The sequence below is a fragment of the Candidozyma duobushaemuli genome (genome assembly GCF_002926085.2).
Source record: "Candidozyma duobushaemuli strain B09383 chromosome Unknown D_B09383, whole genome shotgun sequence".
Classification (NCBI taxonomy): domain Eukaryota; kingdom Fungi; phylum Ascomycota; class Pichiomycetes; order Serinales; family Metschnikowiaceae; genus Candidozyma; species Candidozyma duobushaemuli.
In genome coordinates, this window is record NW_020289898.1 from 427,091 (window position 1) to 450,371 (window position 23,281).

Below are 23,281 nucleotides of genomic sequence, written 5' to 3' on the forward strand. Positions count from 1 at the left end.
ATTTTGCAAATAGAGGGTCGTGATCATGATTATGTCAATGTTAGTAATGCTTTAAAAAGACTATTTGTATATTTTACTGAAATCTTGCATTTTGCCTTTTGTAGATTTTCTGTCACTAACCACAAATATCTGAAAAATCGTGAACTTTCCTCACTACGCGTCAAGATGTTTAACACCCCTACTAAACACTGCTTTCTACTTTCAAAATTTTTAGCCAACTTCAGTTCCGACGATAGTCACAAATAATTGTGCCAATTTGCGAAAACCAGCCAATTGGGCTGATTCAATTGTACTAAGTCGTCCCTCCATCTCATAGATAAGCACTGCGATGCCTGGGTATAATAACCGAGGTACCCAGATCGGTCACAAGAGGTAAGTTGACCCATTCTCCAAAGACCGAAATTCATCCCGTGGAGCCATTCGATAAACTTTGGTTCTTAGGGCTACCCCTCCAAAGCAAGCCTCATCCCCAGACGCTTATCTTGAGCAACCGTGAAAAAGTCTAGCCGCAGTCTCCATCTCCAGCCTATCGCCGTATAACGTGAAACACGCAACTCGCCTATTTTGCAATGACGACATCGTGACCTTCCTTTCTAAAAGGCTCTTGCTCAAACGTATTCACAAAATTCGTCCACCATCTACTCTACTAGTGGTGGGTCCCACATCGTACGAGCACCCCACGCTTCTCCACAGCACTACCCCAGATCTCCTGGCCTAACCACTCCAGCTGTGTCTGCACGAAGATGACACCACAAATCATAAAACAAGTGAACCTCTTTCCGGAGGACCGTAACAACTACCCACTGTGTCGTTTCGCAGCCATGTCTAACCGAGTAGATGTCGTAACCGAGTCAGCCCCACACCCCTATCAACGACTCCTCCACTACTTCTTCACCAAAAACGCCTTAATCATACATCTACAAAGTGCCCAACACCTTCCGCAACCAAGCCACACTCCATATCACTTATCCACGAAAATATCGTCAATACAATGTGGACTGCCCCTTGTGCTAGCTTATGCTTTGTAGGCCCCGCGCTTCCTCGGTTTCAGCATGTGTCGCAATGAAATTTCCTAAACGAAACAGTTCCAAATGACTGAAAAGTAGAGGCAGGTCAGTCAGGTGGAAAAACCGCTGATTGGCCAATGACACGCCGTTTTTTTTTCCTCAGCGTTGCTTCCCCAGGGTGCAAACCCGGGCCCTTCCGTACACCCGTGCCCTCGGTTGGTGGACATTATCATAAGCAGGATACCCCATATTCCGTCCAGTGAGAAAAACACACAACCAACCACTTTCTTCTGCAAATCTCCAGAATGGTCGCCGATACCCTTGTCTACCACCCAACGTTGAACAAGTTCATCAAATTCATAGACACCACCCCAAAGAGGGAGAAGTGCTTTAGATTGGTGGCCTACTTGTCTAGATTCTTGTCATACTACTTGCAGAGAAAGGGTTACTCTGCTGAGACCGTCCAGAAGTTCAAGGACTTGAAGCAGCATGCCACCTTCCTCAGAAAGGGTATGCGTTTCTTGAAGCCTTTGAACCACTTGCAGGCTGCCTCGAAGGCCTACGACAACAAGCTCATGGACCATGTGTTGCTGGCCACCACCGTCATCAGAAACTTGGGCTACGCCGGCTACTTGACCTTGGATGGCTTCATCTTTGTCAAGATGTTGGGTCTTGTTGACAAGAAGAGATTCGCCAACTTCCCCTTGTGGGCCTCGAGATTCTGGCTCCTTGGTCTTATCGCCGGTGTGATCAACTCCCTCAGATTGATCAAGATCAACTCCGCCAAGTTGACCTCCACTGACGAGAAGGCCGACGAGGAGGCTATCAAGCTGAAGATCTACCAGGCCAAGAGAAAGTTGATCTGGGACTTCTTGGACATGTTCATCGCACTCAATTCCTTGAACTACTTGCACTTCACTGAGGGTGACGTCGGATTCGCCGGTTCCATCTCCTCTATCATGGGCTTGAAGGACTTGTGGGCCGCCACTTAAATACGTACGAATAAGAGCTTCAATATATTTATTGCAAATCTTAGAAGACGAAAACCTTTCTTCACTGAGGCTGCTCCTGCCAAAGTTTGGAGTAGTCCTGACTAGTAGAGATGTCATATTGATCATGTAGTAGGACTGAACTGTCAAACTTTCAGAGAAAGACTATGGCAGAGACGATATCAAGTGAAGCAGTTACATACTTCCGACTTAGCATTGACGCCGAAGACTCCCTGTGATACCCTCGAGGCAGCATTTAAACAGTGAACCTTGGATGGAAACCTCAGAAGAGTTTCAATTATAAACTTGTGATCACCTCATGCTTGATAGACCCTGAGATTGTCTTGGTGATTTGGTTTTGCAGCCACTATTGAGTCTTTATACCAAGGCACAAACTGTACATCTTTTGAATCGCCAGAAAGGAAGTACATGCTTCTTCGTCAAAAAACTTCTAATATAACTCAAAGGGCGTGATTCCATGACATTTCGATATCATCTATAGAACCAACTCAGAGATATTCGCAGTGGTACATACATTTTCCAGCAATGGGCACATGAGAAAATAAATGAATCCAGTTTCTTAGCAGATGAGATAGCTCTTTCAATTTCAGCACAGTCAATTGAGATTTTCAAGAAATTTCGTAATTTAATTCCGATATTTATCTAACGGCTTGTGACATCAACCTACTGGAAATACGACTTTGCACCCGTACACCTCATCGAGCTCATCACTACTACTCTGTAGACTTTCTCAAGGAATCGAACAAAGATAGTACCATGGACATACCACAGAGCCGACGTATACATATCGGCAACATTTCAGCCAAACTAGCCGAAAGCAAAGATTCCTTTCTTCTGAGATTGGGAAAATTCGGCACGGTCAAGGGCCCCATGGACCTTCGGACCAAACCAGTTGGTGATTTCTACTTTGCATTTGTCGATATGGAGATTTCAGACAAGCAGTTCGAGAAGCTCAGGTCTTCTTTGAACGGTATTCTCTTTATGGGCAAAAAACTCAGCATCAATATTGCAAAAGGCGACTACATGGACAGATGGAAGAAAGATGCGGGAAGACCAGAGATTTCCAAAGCCACATTGGCAAAACTGGCCAATATAGCAGCCGCCAGAGTAGACAGAATTAGAGAGCTGTCCACAAAATACCCCAGCAACAGCATTTCAGGAACACCATTGCATTCCACGAGTGTACCTGCTCCCAATAACTCCAGCATGGGCTATGAATGTTCAGCCCACACAACAAATAATATCAGTGCCAACACAAAGAACAAAGCTCCGTCACACAGCCTCAAAGGCAAGAATTCTTACGGTCTGACTCTCAATCCCAAGGGGACGTCTACTCAGCAATACTCTCGCACAAGTGGCCGTGCTGAAGTTGTGAAGGGTAGAATGAGAACCACACCACGTCCTGCTGCCCATTTCATCAGGAAGGAGCAGACCATGAGACTTTTAATCAACGGTGAGCTCAAGCAAATCAAGTGCTACAAGACAAAGCTTTGGGGTGTGGAGAAAAAGTCTGCTGGTGAACTCACATACAAATACTCCAACGGCACATGGAGGTCTGGCGATGATCACATAGTGGAAAGAGTTAGTCTTCCGGTCGACAAGTGTGGAGTCGACGGAAGTCAGGCTGCAAGCTATGGTGCTGATGCACACCACGTTGATGAGATGGAAGTGGAGAAGGATAAGGACGTTAACAGCACCGTGCTTGCAAATTTCTTCGAGACATTTGACTTTGACAAGCCGGTAGAGCTTGATGACGGCAAGTCCGATGACGAGAGCGACGCCACCTTTGACAGCAAGGGCCGCAAGAACATCGAGCTGTACGATTTTGAGACCAAAGGCTTCGTTGAGTTCGACGACGATGGTAAAGAACAGGGTAATGGCGAATCCCTTCAAACTTTCCTTTCTACACATGAAAGACCAAAAGAAGAAGTTTACTTTGACGAGGACGATGAGGGCAACGAGCTTGATCCTACTACTTTGGGTGAGCAGTATGCCACAGAGGCGATCAAAGAGCAGTACGATGAGGAGCATAAGGACGAAGATGGTGAAGACAAGGAAATCAATAATGATGTCGATGAAGCGGAAGCTGCACCCTCTCAAAACGAGACAGAGAACTTGCGTTCGTTGTTCGAATCTAGCAAACCCACCACCAGTCTATTTACTGCAGACAGCGGATTCAAGCTTGGTCTTGACGAATCGGATGATGACATAGACGTTGAAAAGAAATTGGCCGATGAAGAAGAGCAGAGAAAGTTGGCTGAGCAGATCAGCCTCAAACAACAGGAACAGGAAGAGGAAGTCCAGTCGACTGCAGTGAGTACCAAGAAGTTTGGTTTGTTCTGGACCCACTTTGAATCTCCATTCATGCAAACACAAACTCAGCTTAGCAAAATTGGTCATGCTAACGAAGCCATCACTTTGCCTGGAGAAGAAGACGGTAACGAGCTCAGAGATGATGGTCGTGGAGAAGAGGACGCCTATGAGCGCTGGTTCTGGCTGATGAGAGGTGAAGTGGGACGTGAATGCAAGAGAAGAAAGAGAGACGTCTTGAGGACGCTCAAAAAGCGCCACGTTCGTGCAGTAGTGTAATATATGGGCAGGGTATACTGATGTAGAAGTTGGAACTGAGCATCGCGAAAATCAACTACATGACCCAAGACTCGAGTGTTGAAACACGAGAAGAAAAGGAGCTACCCAAACTCACGGTAGCCAACTTGGCTGGTGATATATATAATGGTGCCAAAGCACTTGTTTTCGACCCAGCATGCAACCGTCTAGCCGTGCCAATGGTTGTTTCTCTAACCTCCCTTGTGGGGAAGGTTGTGATTCTGAAAGTCAGATACACAGAGATCGACTTTACCACATACATGCAACAGATTGACCTTGTCAATGCCGGCGAATTGGATTACTCAAGAATCGTGGGCGACACGGGTCCCATTGTGTACCCTGCTGGTTTCGTTCAAGTGTACCAGTTCTTGCTATGGCTTGCAGATGGTGGAATCAATATAAGGCGAGTCCAATTCTTCTTCAGCTACTTACTTACGTTTACAGTGGCCTTGTCATGCGTTGCTTACACGATGGCGGAGGGCATTCCACCTTGGCCCTTGTACCTCTTGTTTTTGAGCAAAAGACTCATATCCATCTACGTCTTGAGGTTGTTCAATGATTGTTTCACTACCTGTGCCATGATCGGCGTAGTAGTGATTTTGCAGCAAGTTTCTTACTGGCACAAGTCGCTTACTGGCACATTGGTATTTTTGGCGAATGCTGTCGCAGCTGACTTGTACTCGATGGCTATCTCAGTGAAGATGAATGCCATCTTGTACCTCCCTGCATTTGCAATTGTATCATATTTTCTTTTAGGAGAGATTTTGATCCAATTCTTGGCTGTTCTTTCTGTTATTCCTTTGGTGCAAGTGCTTATTGGATGGCGCTTCTTGTTACCGTTGTTCTGGGACGACGAGGCTTCCTACATCAGATGGACCTACATGTCTCAAGCGTTCAACTTTTCGAGAAAATTCTTATACAAGTGGACAGTGAACTGGAAGTTTTTGTCAGAGGAGTTCTTCCTCTCCGATGGCTTCTCCACGGGGCTACTTCTTGGCCATATCGCCGTTTTAGCCCTCTTCGTCTTTACGAGATACCTTGCTCCCCAGGTTACCGGAAAATCTATCAAACTCCTTTTCGTCGACGCTTTCAAACCCTTCACATCCACTGTTTCTTCCCGCAACCTTCTTCTATCGCAGCAAGATGGACCTCGGTTGATTCTCTTGATCTTTGCAACGACAAATGTGATTGGTGTGGCATTTGCAAGATCATTGCATTACCAGTTCCTTTCTTGGTATTGTTGGCAAATGCCCTTCTTGTTGTACGCAACAGGCTTGAATCCATTTCTCGCGGGCGGGATTTATTTAGCCCACGAGTGGTGCTGGAATGTTTTCCCTGCAACAACACAGAGTTCTGCGTTGCTTGTGAGCATTTTAGCTCTTACTTTAGCTGGTGTCTGGAAGAACAACGAAATCTGGTTCACGACAAGAGCTGCGACAAAGGAGAAGAAGGATATTTAAGCATACATTAAACACGAAGCATTTCAGCAGTAATAAAACATAGAAATTATTAGATACTCTAAAAATTCCAAGAAGTAAAAGAACTTTTAATAGCGGAAGTGTCGAATGTCTGAACTCGAGCCACTCATACTTTCTGAAAAATTGAACATGAAACAATCAACTTCCGAGTAACATTTGAAGCCATATTAATCGCCACCTTCGATGGGGTTTCCCCAATTGAAGCCAGTGATGCTATCATTGAGACCAGCGTCAGCAGAGTCCAAGAAGTTGTTGAACTCAAAGTCAACATCGTCCATACCAGAGGTGACGGCAGAATTAAAGAAATTGGTATCGCCTGCCGTGGCACCGCCCAAAACAAGTTTCTCATTGCCGCTCAAAGAGCTGTGGAAGTATGCTGAAGAGCCTTGAAATTTGTCATCGTTAGGAGCCATATCAGGCTTCTTGTCGAGATCAATCTCTTCAATAAGCGGAGCTTCCGACTTATCAGAAGGCTTGACCTTCTTCTCGTCTTCCTTCTTCACACCGGCCTTGTTGTTCTTCTTGGCAGGTGAATCGCTTGTCGAGCTCTTTCTCTTCTTGTTGGAGAAGTCAGCATCAGCAGCCGGTGTTAGAGGAGCGGCGTTCTCTCTCTTCATGCCGCCAGCCACGTTGCTTCTAGCATTATTGGCGGCACTTGGAGGACCCACCTTACTGTTCTTCTTAGTAGGTTGAGCACGCTTATTTTTCGCTCCAGAAGGCAGGTTCTTGTTATTAAGAACTGGTGAAGGGGCTGGTGAGGCCTTTGGAGGAGCATTCTGGATGTTAGGCTGCATGACGTTGCCATCTTGGACCTGTTGCATTTGAGGCATTGAATTAAGGTCGCCAGCACTACTGTTGCGGGCAATATCAAGACGCTTCTTGTTTTGCTTCTCCAAAAGCATGAGTTGCATCTGGTAGTCCTGTAAGGCACTGGTGTTACGATTCTGCTGGTTGCCTTGGTTTTGCTCAAGGCCAGAATTGCCACCGTTCTGGCCTTGCCGAAGCACTTGCCCCGAATAATTCATGGGTGACATACCACCATTGCCCTGAGGAGCAAACTGGTGTTGCATACCACTTGCGGATCTCAGCTGAGGTCTGATGGGCCTAGCTTGCTTGCCCTTGGCACCATTACCCATATTATCATCCTGAGACTGTGACTGAGATGCGGCGGCAGCGGCGGCGGCTACAGCAGCGGCGGCTGCTTGTTGTTGACCAGGCTGCTGCGGTAGCTGTTGACCTTGCTTGGGCTGCTGATGAGCGGAGACGGCCTGTTGACGTAAACTGTGCATTTGGGATTGAACATGCTGTTGTGGAGTCTGGTGAGGTGACTGTTGAAGTTGCGGTTGCTGTATATGCTGGGGTAGAAGTCCCTGTTGTTGAGGCATGAGCATCTGCTGTGGCATGCCCATGTTCATGTTCATACCCATTTGCATTTGCGAGCCATTCCCACCCATGGGCATTTGCATACCATTTGCAACGTTCATGGCAGCTCTGTTCATGTTGTTTGCGAAATTAGGGTCCTGGCCTTGAGGGTGTTGTTGATGCTGCTGCTGCTGTTGCTGATGCTGTTGCTGCTGCTGATGTGGTTGTTGGGGTTGTTGCTGATTCTGGTGATTTTGTTGCTGCTGTTGTTGCTGCTGCTGCTTCATCATCATCGACATCATGAGCCTTTGCTGCTGGCGGTTATCAGAAAATTGTCTCTGCTGGCTGACAGGGCCTTGAGGGCCCATTATCACGGGAGGCTGGCCGGGGACCTGACCGTCCTGTGGGAACTGCAGTGGAAACTGTGGTTGGCCCATCTGTGGCTGATACTGGCTATACTCCATGCCCAGAGCTTCTTGCTGTTGCCGCTGCTTTGCAAGCAGCAAATGGTAGTAGTTGGAGGCCAAGGCCGAAGGAGAACGCTCATTTTTCGCCTGGAGCACATCCCAAAAGACCTGCCACCACTCGAACAAGAAGCCTTGAGGAGCATCCATACTCAAGGCCAAGCGAGGCAAATGGTGCTCTTCCAGGAGCTGGTTGGCCTGTTGGCGAGGTGTCAGGGGCATGAGGGGCAGGGCCTTGGAGGGCAGGTGAGATTGGTCGTAAGGAATCGACGGAACATCGGCCTCGCACACAAACAGACGGGCCGTCTGAGGCAAGGTGTTTTTGATCAAGAAATCGTAGATGTAGGCATTCAAGAGCTGTTTGGGCAGTGCCACGCTGGCGTCCAGCACACATCGGGACAGGTCCATGAGTCCATGGCCTACCGACGTGGCGGTGGTATTGACGGATGTTTCTGTGTTGCCGAGCTGACTCGGAGTGTCCAGCGCCATGGTACCAGGAGTCCGTTTCGGGTGTATTTGCGGCGTGCTCTGGTGGCTCATAAACAGGGGCGGTGGTTGTGGTTTATTGGGTGGTGATGGTGAGATGGAGGACTTTTGAGCATCAGTATGAGGGGACTGGATATGGTCGAGATAACAGAGGGTGAAGGAAATAAAGGCCCCGTTCGGCGAGGTTTTGGGCACTGTGCTTGCGCTTGCCTTGATTTGCAAAGAAAGAAGGAAGTTTACGTTTCTATGGTGGTGGGATAAAAAATTTTCAGGTTTTTGACTTTGGCCAGTTTTGGCAGTCGGTGCCATTACTGCGTGCACTGCTCCACCAGCCATACAGCAGGAGCAGGGTTCACTAGACCACGAAAAAAATGAAAAGATCGGCAAGGACAAAATTTACGAAAGCAAAATACAAAGAAAAAAAAAAAAAAAAAAAAAAAAAGATTCAGGAGAACGGAGCGGTCTTTTTCCAGACCATCATTGGCGAGTCACCCTTATTGCACTGATCATCGCCCGACAGCCAATCTCCACCATTGGCGTAATCGAAAATCCCCAGCCCCCAGTCTGACGCACGGACTGAAGCGCTTTGGAAAATAGAAGAAGAGAAAAAAAAAAGCCTGCTACGCTTAGAAGGAAGATGCAGTGATTGGCGGGGGCTTCCCTTGTTGCCCTGAAGCCATTGCCGAATGCGGAAATGTGCCTTTTCGAAGCCCCGGCCGCCGAACATCGTAGTATCTTCATGTAGGTGAGAGAGCACGAGGAAAACACCTTGACACATTTGAAATCACCATATTAGGGGTGTTTGGGCTTGGAGGGCAGCAGTAGGGGGTGACGGTGGTGGGTCATCTACGCACCCGTGCACCAAGACAATATGGTAGGCATCTGCAGCGGAATAACAGTGACAAGACACTGGAGAAGCGACGTTTAGTGGTTGTCATTGTGGCCGGATTTCCTCCGACCAGGTCATTGGACCTGGGGTCTCTTGGCACCCATACAAAAACCTGTACACCATTTTTTTGCAACCACGACCTAAACCCAGACCCCCCAGGCATCCCCAGCACGGGGCATAGCTCCAAGGCAACCAATAGCCCCGTCTCTCTACACCTCTTTACTCCAGCAGAATTTATCCATCTACTTATATAACCTATACCGACACCGGGTCTCCGGACACCGTACACCGTAATAACACAAAAAAACAAACACAAACAGTAACAGCAAACACTATTATCCAGCACGCCCATCCACGGGCAGTAACTAATTCTCCATCATCATCACGCGTCTATCCAGCCTCCCGGCTACCGCCAGGCTGGTTTTTGAAATCTCCATGAATATTTTTTTCCGATTCCCGCCCCGTAAATAAAAGAAAACTCGGGGCCCCAAGCAAGACCGACCTCTGGCTGAGGTTAGCGTAGCCCACTAACCCCACACGGCAGCATCGGTCTTGTTGTTATCTCCCCAAATGTTGGAGCTGGACGGAGCAAGGTTTCCGCCCAAAAAGTTGTTTGACGAATTAAACAGCCACAAGTGGTCCTTCTCGTTGAAAGGATCAAACGTGGCGAGTCCGCCGCCGTTTCCGGCGTGGGGGCCTGACCGGCCAAAAGACCGCCAGCGGGGTGGGCACTTGGAGCACCCAAGCCGGCATCAACGACACTGTCGTCGCTAAGGTTTCTCAGACCCAGCAGCAGCACCAGCGACACCAGCGGTTTCGTGATGGGCTGGTCGTCGAAGATCTGTGGCACGTGGACGACACCGGTGCCTCCAGCACCACCAAACTTGTTGGCGGCGTTGTTTCTGAAGCCGTAGACGTCGACACCCATCACACCCATGTTAGACGCTGAAGGAGCGAGAGGAAGCGCTTGGTTATGGGCTTGTGGTTGGTTCCAACCGTATCTGAGGGCCTGGCCGTTGGAGCTGCTGTCTGAGCTGCTGTGGCTCAAAGAACCAGAGTGGAACTGGTTGACATTGGTTCTGCGGTTGTTACGCCTGGTGTAGTATTGGGAAGGCTGGTTTTGTGCCTCGATTAAAGTTTTGTCAATAGTTTCTCTTTGGTTTACAAACGCCTCAGGAATGATTTGGCGTTTCATGACAATAAATAGGGTTGTGTTCTTCTATCAAAGGGTGGAGGATGAGAAAAAAGCTCGCCTGTCAAGTGAGGATTGGACTTTGGGAGTTATGGGCCGGAGGGTAAGGTTTTTTTCGCGGAATGATTCGACGTAGCGAGCACGCACGAAAAAGAAACCAGGTGACTCGGCTCTGGTGCACGGGTGTGAACCCTACATGAGCCGCGAGGCTCCATAAAGCTGCTCACGAGCTCATTGACTGGCTCTCCAGGTCGCTTTCACTTCTGATGTAGGCACGATTTGCGTTAATGTCATAGTTCCAGATGATCATCCTCCCCATTGAGAAAACTCAAGGCTGTCACTTTTTTCTTTTCCTTGCCCTGTCCTATATATGCTTTGGCTGCAAGAGCGCCGACCTCTCTTTTCTTCTTCAGTTCACGTCATACCCTTATGGTTATCTTCTTTTCTTTTGCTTGATCTCATCGTCTTTGGTGGCATGCAACTTGATTTCGTTAGGGTAGTCTGGCCTGTTACCCTGGTAGCCTTGTGACCAGTCGTAGCTCTTGGCGTAGGCAAATATGGTACCGTTTCTGTTAAAAGCTGTCGCAGTGATACTTGCGTTGACAGAGGGGAAGTTTTTCAATCTTTGACGAGCATCCTTGTCCCAGAAGCAGAAGGTACCGTCTGAACCAGCTGTAGAGAACGTACCATAGATTGGGTGGAACGAGATGGCATTGACCGGGTAAACATGGACTTCCTGGTTGGCCACAGTCCTAGCAGAAGATGTAGCTGGCGCACCATTAGGCAACTTACGGTGGCATCTGAATGAGAAACCAGACTTTTGTTGTTCGGCTTCGTCAATGTACTGAATAGCACATCTGCCTTCAATCGAGCCAATCGCGTAACCGTTTCCTTGTGGGTAACAAGACACTGTTCTGGTTTGGTACTTCAATGTTGACTGCAGCGACTTGAAGATCTGTTGGGGGTTGTTGAGGTCAATTGCAGCAATGTGCCTGTCGGCACAGCCTACAACCAAAAGCTTCTGTGACGCATCCATGGTATAGACTCTCTCTGGTAATTGGATGGTCGAGATTGGCTGGGGCAGACGAGTGTCCCAATATTTCAAAGTCTTGTCCCACAGACCACTGACAACAACCTCTGTGTTTGTTGGTCCACACTGGACAAAACGAACAGCTTTTACTGGTGCATCATGAACACCAATTTGCTGAGCTTGCTGAGAAGCCAAGTCAAAAAGCTTCACTTGTTTGTCGGCAGCACCACTGCAAATCTTGGAACCATCGGTAGACCATCTCGCGGAAAGGACGGGACCCTCATGTTCAAACAAGGCTTTACCTTGATTCTGGCCCGAGTTGGGATCAACCTCGTAGATTCTCACTTTCTTATCCCAACTAGACACAGCAAGAAGCTCTTGTTGTGGTGAGAATGCTAAATCAGTTATGCTGTCTTCGGGACCATTGTTCACCAAGACATCGTTTGCAAGTTCCTGACCCGTAGCAGCACTGGTATTCTGATTGGCCAGAAGATTTGATGATGAATTGAGGCCTGAGGTGGAGTTTAGACTGAAGGACATGGTGATGCGGTGATGTTATGAAGGGTTCTCGTTTACTTGAATTTTTTGTTGTCACGCGAAATCTTCACCACGACTCGAGGCTGAAAGTTCAATGGATGATTGGGATTTAAGATGCAAATGTGATGAAACCGTAAAGCCTTACTCTTTGTATACCCAATATCGAAAAAGTTTGTTGTTGGTTAATGGTGACACCCGTGCACCGCACTAACTACTCCAGATCGGCTTCCGCTTGAAACACCTCATGCTTTAACCCATGGACAAGGACCACGATATACCGACGGTCCGGTACCACGACCCACTATATACGCCACAAACTGGAAGAGAAAAATGGCCTTTGCAGGGGCACTACGAAAATAATACTTACATCGACTGGATGAAAGAGTCGAATAGAGAGTCTGGAGCCCTGATGAATCTGAAAAAATGGGTAACGTTGATCGGAAGCTCTTTGCTTGTCGGGTACGCTACGATTGTCATAGACCTATTTTCCGTTTTCCTCAATGATTTCAAAAAAGGACTCTGCTTTTCGTCGTTAGACACCTGGTCACTTCTCAATCCATACCTGACTTGTCCAGCTGACCATTGGCGTGACTGGCTGCAGATTATCTCTGGGTCAGGAAACATCGTTGTAAGTGGACTTCTAGGGTTGCCAATTTATCTATTCCTTGTGTTGACCTTCTCAATGGCTGCCGGCGTCCTTACCATTAACAAGGCGCCAATGATCAAACAGCTGGGTATCCCTGAGCTCAAGCTCATTATCTCTGGCTTCAATTACTATCTCAAGACATACCTAGGCCCCAGGACGCTTTTTTACAAGATCGTTTGTTTGGTTTTGGTGGTCAGTTCTGGCTTCTGGTTGGGTATTGAGGGACCTTTGGTGCATGTATCTTGTTGTATCTTGTACATCAGCTTTGATGCCATCTTCGGAGATGCTGCCACGGAGGGAGTCAGAAGAGAGCTTCTCAGTGCTGCAACCGCCACAGGTATAGCTGTTGCTTTTAATTCTCCGATCGGCGGAGTTCTCTTTGTGGTGGAGCTTCTTCCTTCTTACTTTGTTCCGACAAAAATAATGTGGAACTCATTCGTCTCAGCCACTGTGGCTCTTGTGGCACTCAATGGTGTACGTTCATTCACGGATGGTGAGAACTTTCAAGAAGACGAACTTTTTGAGGTCCTGTTTGGTAACTTCAGCTGGCTCTTTTTGGAGATTATCCCATTTTTGCTCCTAGGTGTTCTCGGTGGATTATACGGTCACATATACACAAAGGTATACCTTAAGTTCTCCGACCCACAATTTAAGAGGAGGCTTTGGAAAAGATTGGCAGTTCTCACTAGAGTCAGCGAACAGCACGGTAAGTATGTGGAACTATTTTTGGTTGCCTTGCTTACTGCCCTTCTAACCTTCGCCATTCCTTTAACGAGGATGCCCCTTGCTGCATTCCTCAAAATTCTATTCAGAGACTGTCCAAAGGATGACTCCAACTTGGAGTCCAATTCAGAAAACTTCATGTGCCAGCCTTCGACAGTGAGCACACTTTTCAAGCTTGTCTACATTGCTATCCAAGGCTTCTGCTTGTCGACCTATTCTTACGGTATTCTGCTTCCAGGAGGCATTTTGATGCCTTCTTTGGTGATGGGTGGCACTGTTGGTCGATTTGTTGGTATCATCTCACAGGCTATTCAGAAAGCTGTCGAAGGTGACTACCTCGCGACTTGTACAGCCAAGTCGTGTCTTGTTTCACCTTCTTCTCATGCAGTTGTTGGTGCAGCTGCGTTCATGTCTGGCATCACAAAATTGACCTTGTGCGTGGTCGTCATTATATTTGAATTAACAGGCGCTGTATCGTACGTCTTGCCCATTATGATCGCTGTCTTGACATCCAAGTTTATCAGTGATCAGCTTTCAGTGGAGAACGTTTACGACTCCTGGCTTAGTACCGAGTTCAACCACATTGGCGAAACCGGAGAGGTGAACAGCAACAAAGGCCATGGATTATGCTCATTTGCTGTTCTTTCCTCCACATTCAAAGCCCGTCTTCCAGATGTCACCGTGAAGGCCATCATGGTTCCCCTTCAGAGAACAAGAAAATTGTATATTCGCCCGAGCGAACCATACACCCTTCTGTCATTGTACGCGTACCTTTCAGAAGACGCCCATGAGGGCTATCCCGTGATTTACAGTGACGAAAACCCGCTCAGTCTTGGATATGTCACAAAAAAGCATGTCTACTGGGAAATAGCTCGAGTGATCGGCAGCTCTCAGCCCACTTCGGCAGTTGTCTCTTTTCAAGCCAGCTTACCAGAGTCATTCCACGAGGAGCAACAAGAATACGAGCAGAACCTTACTAATAGCTACGCCAATGTGCACATGGTGACCCTCGAAGTGGAAAAACCAATCATCATCGTGAAGGACAATACACCGCTAAAGCAGGTTATTGAGATCGTGGAAAGACTTCACATGAATCATCTCGTTCTCACCGAACACAAGGACAATAACCGGATGTGTGGCTTCATCGACCGCTTCATTCTTTCGCGGTTGGTGACACTGAGGTTCTCCGAGTTGCAACAAGAAATGAGCATAGTAGAGAGTGTGGCGAGTGAATTTGAAATCGCTGATAATGAAGAAAACAGCGACGAAGACGCCAACTTTAGAAGACAACGAGAGAGTATCGAGCTCCTCACTTAATAGTAATGATAATGAACAGTCGGGTGCGTTAGAGTAGGTGGGTGCGAAAAATCAACTAGTATGAGTGGACCACCTCAAGGAACACTATGGATAGACCTGCTACCCCTGAATAACCCTGACTATGTTATTGGGATTGATACAGCGTTTTTCAATGTCAATGCTGTTTTCAAGGGTCTAAAAGTGATCCCCGCTGGGCTTCATCTTTTCCATTATGCTGATGGAGATATGAGAGCAGGCAAGTGGCTTGAATTCCATGATAACCAAGTGATTTCCATATACTGGGACTGTGAGAAGGAACAATTCCTACAAAAGACACCTGATATGGATAAGGTTGCCTCTGAGTATCATCTTATGGTGCTGTATCCTGAGGATATCGAAGTTTGGACATCGCTCACAAGGCATATAGAGATGTGTGATGTCCAAGCCATCGGGCCATCTGAGCCTATAACTACTGCTACCCCTCTGAAAGAAGAGAATTTGGTATTGGAGAGAACGCTAAAAAGCAAAGATCCAAACCAGGTGCTTCTGGATCAGACCTCCGAAGAGCTTTCTTACACCATAGTTCTGTTTAGAGAGACCGAGGGAAACAGTGACGAACAAAAGACAAAAAACGCCCTAGACCGCTCTTGGCAGCTACATCAGCTATACCCATCAAAACGGCTATTACTCTCGGAGCTCCAGATTTCATTTGTCCATTTCTGTGTCCTAGCTAACCTATGTTCATGTACCCAATGGACCACCTTGCTACGACTTGTGCTGCTGAGTGAGGCCTTTCTCCACGAGAATGCAGAAGTTGCCAATTGCTTCCTAGAATTGTTCTTGGCCCAGCTCAAAAAGATTCCAGAAGAGTATGTGGGAGCAACAGAGCTCGGGTGGTGGATATCAAGGAGTTCACGGGCATTTTCGAGAAGCTCGTCTCCATATTCCAGAATTCTAGCCGGTGGCATGCAATTGACTCTGTTTGCCAGAGCCGGTTTGGCTTCCAGATCAAGAATCTCCAGGCCAAGTTCGATGCTGACAATTACGAGATTTACGATCTAAACGACCATGACGAAGAAGATGAAGACGCACCAGCTCTAGTCTGAGATTTCCTCCAAGTCTTTCTTGCGTGGCCTTCCCCGTCCCACGGAGGCCTTCCGCTTCTTCAACCACTCGTCTTTAAACTCCCTTGTAACGATTTTCCCCATGAAGACTTCCTTACCCTCTTGAAGAACTTTCATGTAAGCCTCCCTGTATTCGTTTTTTTCGATCTTTGACATACTCTTCCACTTCAGGACAATCGCCTGCTGGTCAATCTTACCATCTTCCTTACGGAACTCCTTTCCGCATATACTTCTGAAATAGTTCCAAGCATGCGTGAAAGAGACCCTTTCCTCCTTCGGCCTGCTTTCCACCATGGCACCATCCTTCCGTTGTAGTGAGTTACCAAGGTACTGTGTAATGTAGAGGGCCTGTTCTGCGGCTTTCTTCCGTGTCAGAGCCGTCTCGATCTCTGGGTTGGGTATGTCTGACTTCTTGGTCTGATCCACCCACTTTTCAATTTCTTCCTGAGCTTTTTCAAAAAGGGGATCCTCAGAAGATATGGTCACGCCCAGCTTGAGCCCCGGTATTTTCAGAAGCAATTGGTCTAGCTGAGTTTCTGTCCATCCTCGAGACACATATTTCTTGGGTACTAGGAACCAGCCATAGCTGGTACACACAGCATCTATATTATTAGGATCACTCTTCACTTCTTGTAGAAGCTTCAGAGCCCGTAATTGTGGTGATATTGACAAACGTCTAGCCGATGCTAGAAGTCCTCGATACATGCTGATTTCCACTAGCGATGCTCTGCGCGCACATACGTAGTATCTACTTGGCGATACCACTCTACTTTCGGAATGTTGATTTCACGATTCTGGACTATAGCTGCCGCCACAGCTGTCCTGATCAAGCTCACAGCCGATTGGCTGGAAGCATCATTTCCTGAACAACTTATAGAAGCTGCAAGCTCGTATAAGGATAGCTTGTATGTGCTGGCAGTGAGAGCCTTGTACCAGAATGAGGAGAGTTTGGACTGGGAAGACGACGATTTTGATGATGTTGAGATAGGATCTGAAACAGGATCAAGGACCGACAAACAGATATATGATTCCTTTGTTGGAAGCTTGCTGCCAGAGGAGAAAGGTATGGCTGATCTCAACTTGGTCAACAAGATCTATACTCCAAGGATAGAGGCACACTACAGACACTACCAGAATGAAGTGGACGAATCGAAGGTTCTCAAGGCGTGTGCCAAGGACTCTTTTGGAAACGAAATCGAGGACCCCTTGGGTGCTTGGGTGAAGTATGGAGACAGGATCTATTGCTCTGACGCTGACTTATACGCACTTCAGCTTTCCAGAACTTCAGAAGAAATCAAGGCATTTGATAGAGTGATTGGAAATGACGAGAAGAAACCTTTGCTAGTGCTCTATGGCTCTTCGAAGAGTCCCAGACTTGGCCAAATGTTCGAAACATTGTACCAGTTTGCCGAATCTGACAAGTTGAGATTTATGTGGAGATACGTACCAACTGAGGGTCCAAAGAGCGAGATCCCCGGATTTGGCGCTATATTGACGCCCAAGAAGCCTCTCAATGGCACCAAATCATCAAAGATCAAGTACACTGGTGACATCAAAAAATACTTGGCTGATATTAGAAAAAGAGGCCAACCCTTGAAAGCCCTTGAGGAAGATTCATATCAAGAGTTGTCTGTTAAAATCACAGCTCTTGTCCTTGCTCAGCCTGAAGCTGAACAACACGAACTTCTTCAAGAGATTTTGAACAACCTTCCCCTTTACGGACCTTACATCCAACTCATCCGGGATATCTCAGGCTTGGAATCTACGAGGGCAGCAGCTAAAGTGAATGAAAACAGAGGCGCCTCTGCTGAGTCCGTCGGGCTCTATTTGAACGGTGCCTCGGTTCACAAATTGGAGATGGACCTCCCGCATGTCATCAACAAATTGAATACAGAGCTCAGACTCGCTCAGAGAATGAGTGAACTAGGGTTTTCCAAGGCGCAGAGCAAATTCATTTTTTATAAGTTCGCTCTCATGAGTGCCTTTAGGGAAGTACAATATCGTACCGGCGACCAGGAAAACAGATACGCAGTATACAAACATGCCTTTGATCCAACAGATAATACATCAGGTGGTGTTGTCTACTTCAATGATATTGAGAAGGATGATCCATATGACTTGTTTGATGTGAACAGAAGAGAAGCATACCTCGGAGTCGAGGCGCAGAGATTACAGTTCGGTCAGGTTCCTGCTCTCAGAGAGAACTCTCACGAATTAATCTTTGCTATCAATTTTTCAAGCTCCATCCAGGTGAAGATTTTCTTCACATTTGCCAAGATCATCCTCGACAGAAATCTCCCCCAACAGATCGCTGTTGTTCCTCTTGTTGACAGTGACGAGGATGAGTTGGTTACGGAGAAATTCTACCACATTATGGAAGTTAGCGACTCGAAGGAGGCATTTGCTTTGTTGTACCAGTACTACGAAGCGCCTACTCAAGAAGAGAAGCATGAGATCCTTTCAAAGGTAGAAGTTTCTGAGGATAAGCAAGGCACCTTTAGAAACTACGAAAAGACGGTTCGTGAGTTCTCACTTGACTCTCCATCAGTGATTATCAACGGTGTGATACACGACATGAAGTCTCCATGGCAGGCTGCAATGACTAAACAGATGGGCAATGATGTCCGTCTTTTGCAGCAAAAGATCAAAAAGATGGAAGACAGAGGTAGAGATCTCAAATCCGTTCTCTTTCAGGATGCCAAAGAAAGCAGAAATTCACGTGTTTCTCCAAAGGATCTAAGCAACATCAGATACAAGGAGGTGACGAAGGAATTGATCGATAATTCATCGGCTTTCAAGAAGATCAATAAGCCCAATGATGCACCTGGAACCTTTTGGCTTATTGGTGACTTCAACTCCCGCCTAATCCTCGCTCAATTCTCGAAGCTTTTGGAATTACTCGAAATCTATCTGGACATGTCTTTGGAAATCCGTATTTTGAACATTTCAGACGACGACTCTTTGCTAAACAAGCTCTCTGCGAAATATGGGGCCAAACCGCTAACCCATGAAACTATCACTGATTTGAAATCGGAGGTGTTGAAAGCCAAAAGCAAAGTATATTCTAAAGTACTGCCAAAGAAAGCTCAACTTCTTCAGGACCATCAGATCCAGCTACACCAACCCGGAATGTTGTTCAATCTGAGGTATCTCAAATTAAACGACCTTTTCGATACTGAGGAGCTCATAGAGTTGGTTGGTTTCGAGCACAGGAGGCGCCTTAGTATTTTCAAAGACATCACAGACACCTACCCTGATATGTTCTCGTGGAAAGGTATCATGTTTTTCAGAAAGTCTGGGTATGACAACTTCGAATGGTTTGATCTCGTGAGTTCTGTTGTGGCCAAATCATTCTTCTTAGAGGATTCACAAATTCAAACAGACGTTGATCGCTTTGACTTTTCATCACTTAACTTTGTGAACTCTCTAAACATAACCGGAGCGAATGGTGCTCTGGTAGATATTCTTGCAATCGTTGATCCAATCTCCGATGTATCCCAGAAAATTGTCTCCATTGTGAGTGCTCTTAAAGATCTACCATTCGTCAACGTTAAACTTTTGATTCAACCACTCAAAGATGTCGCGGAACACACCTCGTTGGAAAGGTTCTATGCTCACAATTTTGTGTCCTCATATCCGCAATTTGATGAAGACGGTACTTTCCTGATTCTGAATTATGGTGCTCAAGCGCAAGGCCTTGTGCCCAAATACAAATTCTCTTCTGACCTTGACATACCTTCCAGATGGCTTGTTGTTAAGGACAAGCTTCCCAAGGCCGACCATGAAGAGTTCACTGTTGATGAGATCGAGGAATTGAGTTACAAACTTGATAAATTAGTGGTTGAAGGCTACGCGAAGGATGTAAAGACTGCTCAATCGATCGCGACGTTGACTTTCGATATTACAAATGAGCAGGTGGTTGAAGATGGTATTGTCATGCATACTCTAGGCTATGTTCAATTCCAGCTTAAGCCTGATGTTTGGAGTTTACTGATACAAAGGGGTTCACGTGGTGAACAAATTTACAACTTACTCTCAGCAAGCGACAACAAGTACGACACAAACGATCAGCCCATCGACACTGCTGAAGTATCTTTATTTTCCTTGCATGGTTCAGTGATTCATCCCAGACTACTCGAGAAATCAGAAAAAGATCAGGCAAAAGCAAAGAAGAAGGTTAGCACTACTAAAAATGCAGACATCAATGTGTTCTCCCTCGCCAGTGGGAAGCTCTACGAAAGATTCGTTTCTACGATGATGCTATCCGTGAAGAAGCACACCAAATCTACAGTAAAGTTTTGGCTCCTTCGGAACTTTTTGAGTGCCGAATTTGTGGATTCTCTTCCGCAATTAGCTGAAGCTTACGGCTTCCAATATGAACTCATCACTTACAAATGGCCTCTTTGGCTTCGCCAGCAGAAAGAGAAATACCGTCAGGTGTGGGGCTACAAAATCTTGTTCTTGGATGTCTTGTTCCCTAACCTGTTAGACAAGGTTATTTTTGTGGATGCAGATCAGACAGCCAGAACTGACCTAAAAGAGTTAGTCGACACTGACCTTAAAGGTAAAGTGTATGGATTCCCACCAATGTGTGACTCCCGTAAGGAAGTTGAAGGATACAGGTTCTGGAAGCAAGGATACTGGAAGAACGTTTTGCAAGACGATTTGAAGTACCATATTAGTGCGCTCTTTGTGGTTGATCTCAATGCGTTCAGACAAGAGTACGCCGGCGACAGGCTCAGAAGTCACTACCAAAAGCTCTCCAGTGATAAAGAGTCACTCGCTAATCTCGACCAGGATTTGCCCAATAACATGCAAAGGCTGATTCCTATCCACACATTGAAGCAGGATTGGCTATGGTGTGAGACCTGGTGCTCTGACGAGAGCAAGAAAAAGGCTAAAATGATCGATTTATGCAGTGACCCTTTCAGAAAAGAAACTAAATTAGAACGTGTGCAGAGACTGATTCCAGAATGGAAAGGGTACGACGATCAGATTCAACGGTTGCAAAAGGGCGAGAGCGATACCGGTGCGAACGTGGGGCATGATGAATTATAGGCAGGACAACCCAACTATATTTCATGCGAGGGCAGCCGGTTTAGGTACTTTGACGGGCGCGGAAAGTAGCCCTTTATGGCATATACCGACATGGCCTAAGGTCACGTGTGGTTGTGAATCAATTACGCATTATAGGCGATGGTGAAAGAAGCTGAGGGGACCAGAGAGATGGCTCATGAATTTCAGTATCCAAAACGGATAGAGATCTCCTGAATGACCCCATGTCATACTTTGTCATAAACACGAGATACAAGGCTGAATCATGATAAGCTGACCATGTGAGATTAAGTGAGTCTACGTGCTTTCTGCAGGACGCGAGGTCCCAATAGAGGTGACTAGTACTGGACTGAAAAAAAATACTACCCGAACGTCTTCTTCATAGTTAGCCATGAAAATCTCGAAGAAGTTGGACGATGCACACTCGTGCTCCAACCCGCCTCCGGCAACCTTCTCCTTCGAGTTCTTTGTCCCCAAGACCTCCCAGGGTGTACAGAACCTTTACGACAGAATGGATAGAATGTACGAGTTGAACCCGATCTTCATTGATATCACTTGGAACGCAGGTGGTCGCTCATCCACCCTTACCAACGAAATGGTTTACACTGCCCAGTCCACTCTTGGTTTGGAAACTTGCATGCACTTGACGTGTACGAACATGAAGGTGGAGTTGATTGACGAGGCATTAAGTAAAGCTCACGCCTCAGGATGTCAGAACATCTTGGCTTTGAGAGGCGATCCACCTTTGGATGGCTCAGAGTCGACTGGTGATTTTAAGTACGCTAAGGATTTGATTCGCTACATCCGCAAGAACTACGGTGACCACTTCAACATTGGTATAGCGGCATACCCGAAGGTCATCCCGAAGAAGAGGATGATGTGAAGTTGTTGAGCTATTTGAAAGAGAAGGTCGACGCTGGTGCTGACTTTATCATCACACAGATGTTTTACGATGCGGACAACTTTATCAGCTGGTGTCTGAAGATCCGTAAGATTGGCGTGGAGATTCCCATCATTCCTGGTATCATGCCAATTTCAACCTACTCCGCCTTCATTAGAAGAGCCAAGTGGTCTCAAGTGAAGATTCCAGAGCACTTTTTACAGGCATTGGATCCTATCAAGGAAGATGATTACGCTGTTAGAGAGAAGGGAACCCAGTTGGTGGGCGAGATGTGTCAGAAACTCATTGATTCAGGATACGTGAACCACCTTCACTTCTATACTATGAATCTTGAGCGTTCAACTATCATGGTGTTGGAGCATCTCAACTTGATCGAGCATGTCAAAGATAACGCTGTTGTGGGTGACGAATTGCCCTGGAGGAAGTCGTTGCACCCCATGCGATCAAAGGAGTCGATCCGTCCCATCTTCTGGCAGAACAGAAAATACTCTTACATCTCCCGTACTTCAGGTTGGGATGAGTTCCCCAACGGTCGTTGGGGTGATTCTAGATCTCCTGCTTTTGGTGACATCGATCTTTCTGCCACGGAGTTGTTACGTCAGTCTCCAAAGCGTGCCTTTGAGTTATGGGGCTGTCCTCAGACATTGGGCGATCTTTCTCAAATTTTGATTTCCTACTTACAAGGCGAGATCAAGTCTTTGCCATGGAGTGACGGTCCAATCGGTGACGATACTGAAGTGTTGAAGCCTGCGTTGATCGAGATGAACAAAAAGGGTATTTTCACGTTGAACTCGCAACCTGCTTTAAGTGCTGTCAGATCCAACGATGAAGTTTTCGGCTGGGGTCCAAAGAATGGATTTGTCTACCAGAAACAGTACTTGGAATTCTTCATCCACCGAAATGCACTCAACACTTTGTTGCAAAGAGTCGAGGAGCACAATGCTAGAGACGCCCATTCTGTCGTCACTTACTACGCTGTCGACAAGCAGGGCACATTGTCTACCAATGCTCATGACGACGATATCAACGCTGTCACTTGGGGTGTCTTCCCTGGCGAGGAGATCTTGCAACCCACCATTGTCGAAAAGGTCTCCTTCTTGGCCTGGAAGGACGAGGTCTACCGCTTGCTCGACGAGTGGGTGAAGATCTTCCACACCAAGTCTGTGAAGGAGGAAGTTGAGGAAGCCAAGATCGACGCTTTCTCAACGTTGTTGACTGGTTTCGGAGACAACTTTGTCTTGTGCAACTTTGTCAACAACGACTTCACCAGTGGCAACAACATCATCTTTGACCTTTTCCGGGATCTTCCTGTGGCTTCTCTCTAGATGCCACCTCTCCATCGTTCAATTCTTCAACACATAAACATTTGCTCGGATATTGGCCCTGCTTTCAACAACATCAGGGGCCCGGTTTTTACCTAATTCAACTTGGTGATAAAACCTCTGTCAAGTGCCACCTTCATTTTGATGGAGCT

The 23,281-nt window shown here is 46.8% G+C and overlaps 11 protein-coding genes across 11 annotated transcripts; 7 read left to right on the forward strand and 4 right to left on the reverse strand. All coding sequences in view use genetic code 12, as the record gives it.

Moving 5' to 3' along the window:
* Positions 1-1,312: 1,312 nt before the first annotated feature.
* PEX11 (Pex11p) lies at positions 1,313-1,999 on the forward strand (the record flags this gene model as incomplete). Its single annotated transcript, XM_025482253.1, has 1 exon — positions 1,313-1,999. One exon carries the CDS (start codon positions 1,313-1,315, stop codon positions 1,997-1,999), a length of 687 nt encoding a protein of 228 aa, XP_025336871.1.
* A 774-nt stretch (positions 2,000-2,773) lies between these two features.
* Positions 2,774-4,606, forward strand: NOP8 (Nop8p; the record flags this gene model as incomplete). The annotated part of the gene is made up of 1 exon (XM_025482254.1): positions 2,774-4,606. One exon carries the CDS (start codon positions 2,774-2,776, stop codon positions 4,604-4,606), a length of 1,833 nt encoding a protein of 610 aa, XP_025336872.1.
* A 59-nt stretch (positions 4,607-4,665) lies between these two features.
* On the forward strand, positions 4,666-6,084 carry CXQ87_003792 (dolichyl-P-Man:Man(5)GlcNAc(2)-PP-dolichol alpha-1,3-mannosyltransferase; the record flags this gene model as incomplete). Its single annotated transcript, XM_025482255.1, has 1 exon — positions 4,666-6,084. One exon carries the CDS (start codon positions 4,666-4,668, stop codon positions 6,082-6,084), a length of 1,419 nt encoding a protein of 472 aa, XP_025336873.1.
* Positions 6,085-6,269: 185 nt separating this feature from the next.
* FLO8 (Flo8p) lies at positions 6,270-8,417 on the reverse strand (the record flags this gene model as incomplete). The annotated part of the gene is made up of 1 exon (XM_025482256.1): positions 6,270-8,417. One exon carries the CDS (start codon positions 8,415-8,417, stop codon positions 6,270-6,272), a length of 2,148 nt encoding a protein of 715 aa, XP_025336874.1.
* A 1,413-nt stretch (positions 8,418-9,830) lies between these two features.
* CXQ87_003794 (uncharacterized protein) lies at positions 9,831-10,498 on the reverse strand (the record flags this gene model as incomplete). Its single annotated transcript, XM_025482257.1, has 2 exons — positions 9,831-10,000; positions 10,036-10,498. The coding sequence occupies 2 exons, from the start codon at positions 10,496-10,498 to the stop codon at positions 9,831-9,833; spliced, it is 633 nt and encodes a 210-aa protein (XP_025336875.1).
* Positions 10,499-10,928: 430 nt separating this feature from the next.
* Positions 10,929-12,065, reverse strand: GLE2 (RNA export factor; the record flags this gene model as incomplete). The annotated part of the gene is made up of 1 exon (XM_025482258.1): positions 10,929-12,065. One exon carries the CDS (start codon positions 12,063-12,065, stop codon positions 10,929-10,931), a length of 1,137 nt encoding a protein of 378 aa, XP_025336876.1.
* A 253-nt stretch (positions 12,066-12,318) lies between these two features.
* CXQ87_003796 (uncharacterized protein) lies at positions 12,319-14,748 on the forward strand (the record flags this gene model as incomplete). Its single annotated transcript, XM_025482259.1, has 1 exon — positions 12,319-14,748. One exon carries the CDS (start codon positions 12,319-12,321, stop codon positions 14,746-14,748), a length of 2,430 nt encoding a protein of 809 aa, XP_025336877.1.
* Positions 14,749-14,808: 60 nt separating this feature from the next.
* On the forward strand, positions 14,809-15,789 carry CXQ87_003797 (uncharacterized protein; the record flags this gene model as incomplete). The annotated part of the gene is made up of 1 exon (XM_025482260.1): positions 14,809-15,789. The coding sequence occupies one exon, from the start codon at positions 14,809-14,811 to the stop codon at positions 15,787-15,789; it is 981 nt and encodes a 326-aa protein (XP_025336878.1).
* Positions 15,790-15,824: 35 nt separating this feature from the next.
* On the reverse strand, positions 15,825-16,556 carry CXQ87_003798 (uncharacterized protein; the record flags this gene model as incomplete). Its single annotated transcript, XM_025482261.1, has 1 exon — positions 15,825-16,556. The coding sequence occupies one exon, from the start codon at positions 16,554-16,556 to the stop codon at positions 15,825-15,827; it is 732 nt and encodes a 243-aa protein (XP_025336879.1).
* Positions 16,557-16,628: 72 nt separating this feature from the next.
* Positions 16,629-20,909, forward strand: KRE5 (Kre5p; the record flags this gene model as incomplete). Its single annotated transcript, XM_025482262.1, has 1 exon — positions 16,629-20,909. One exon carries the CDS (start codon positions 16,629-16,631, stop codon positions 20,907-20,909), a length of 4,281 nt encoding a protein of 1,426 aa, XP_025336880.1.
* Positions 20,910-21,297: 388 nt separating this feature from the next.
* Positions 21,298-23,132, forward strand: MET13 (methylenetetrahydrofolate reductase (NAD(P)H); the record flags this gene model as incomplete). The annotated part of the gene is made up of 2 exons (XM_025482263.1): positions 21,298-21,742; positions 21,763-23,132. The coding sequence occupies 2 exons, from the start codon at positions 21,298-21,300 to the stop codon at positions 23,130-23,132; spliced, it is 1,815 nt and encodes a 604-aa protein (XP_025336881.1).
* Positions 23,133-23,281: the final 149 nt, after the last annotated feature.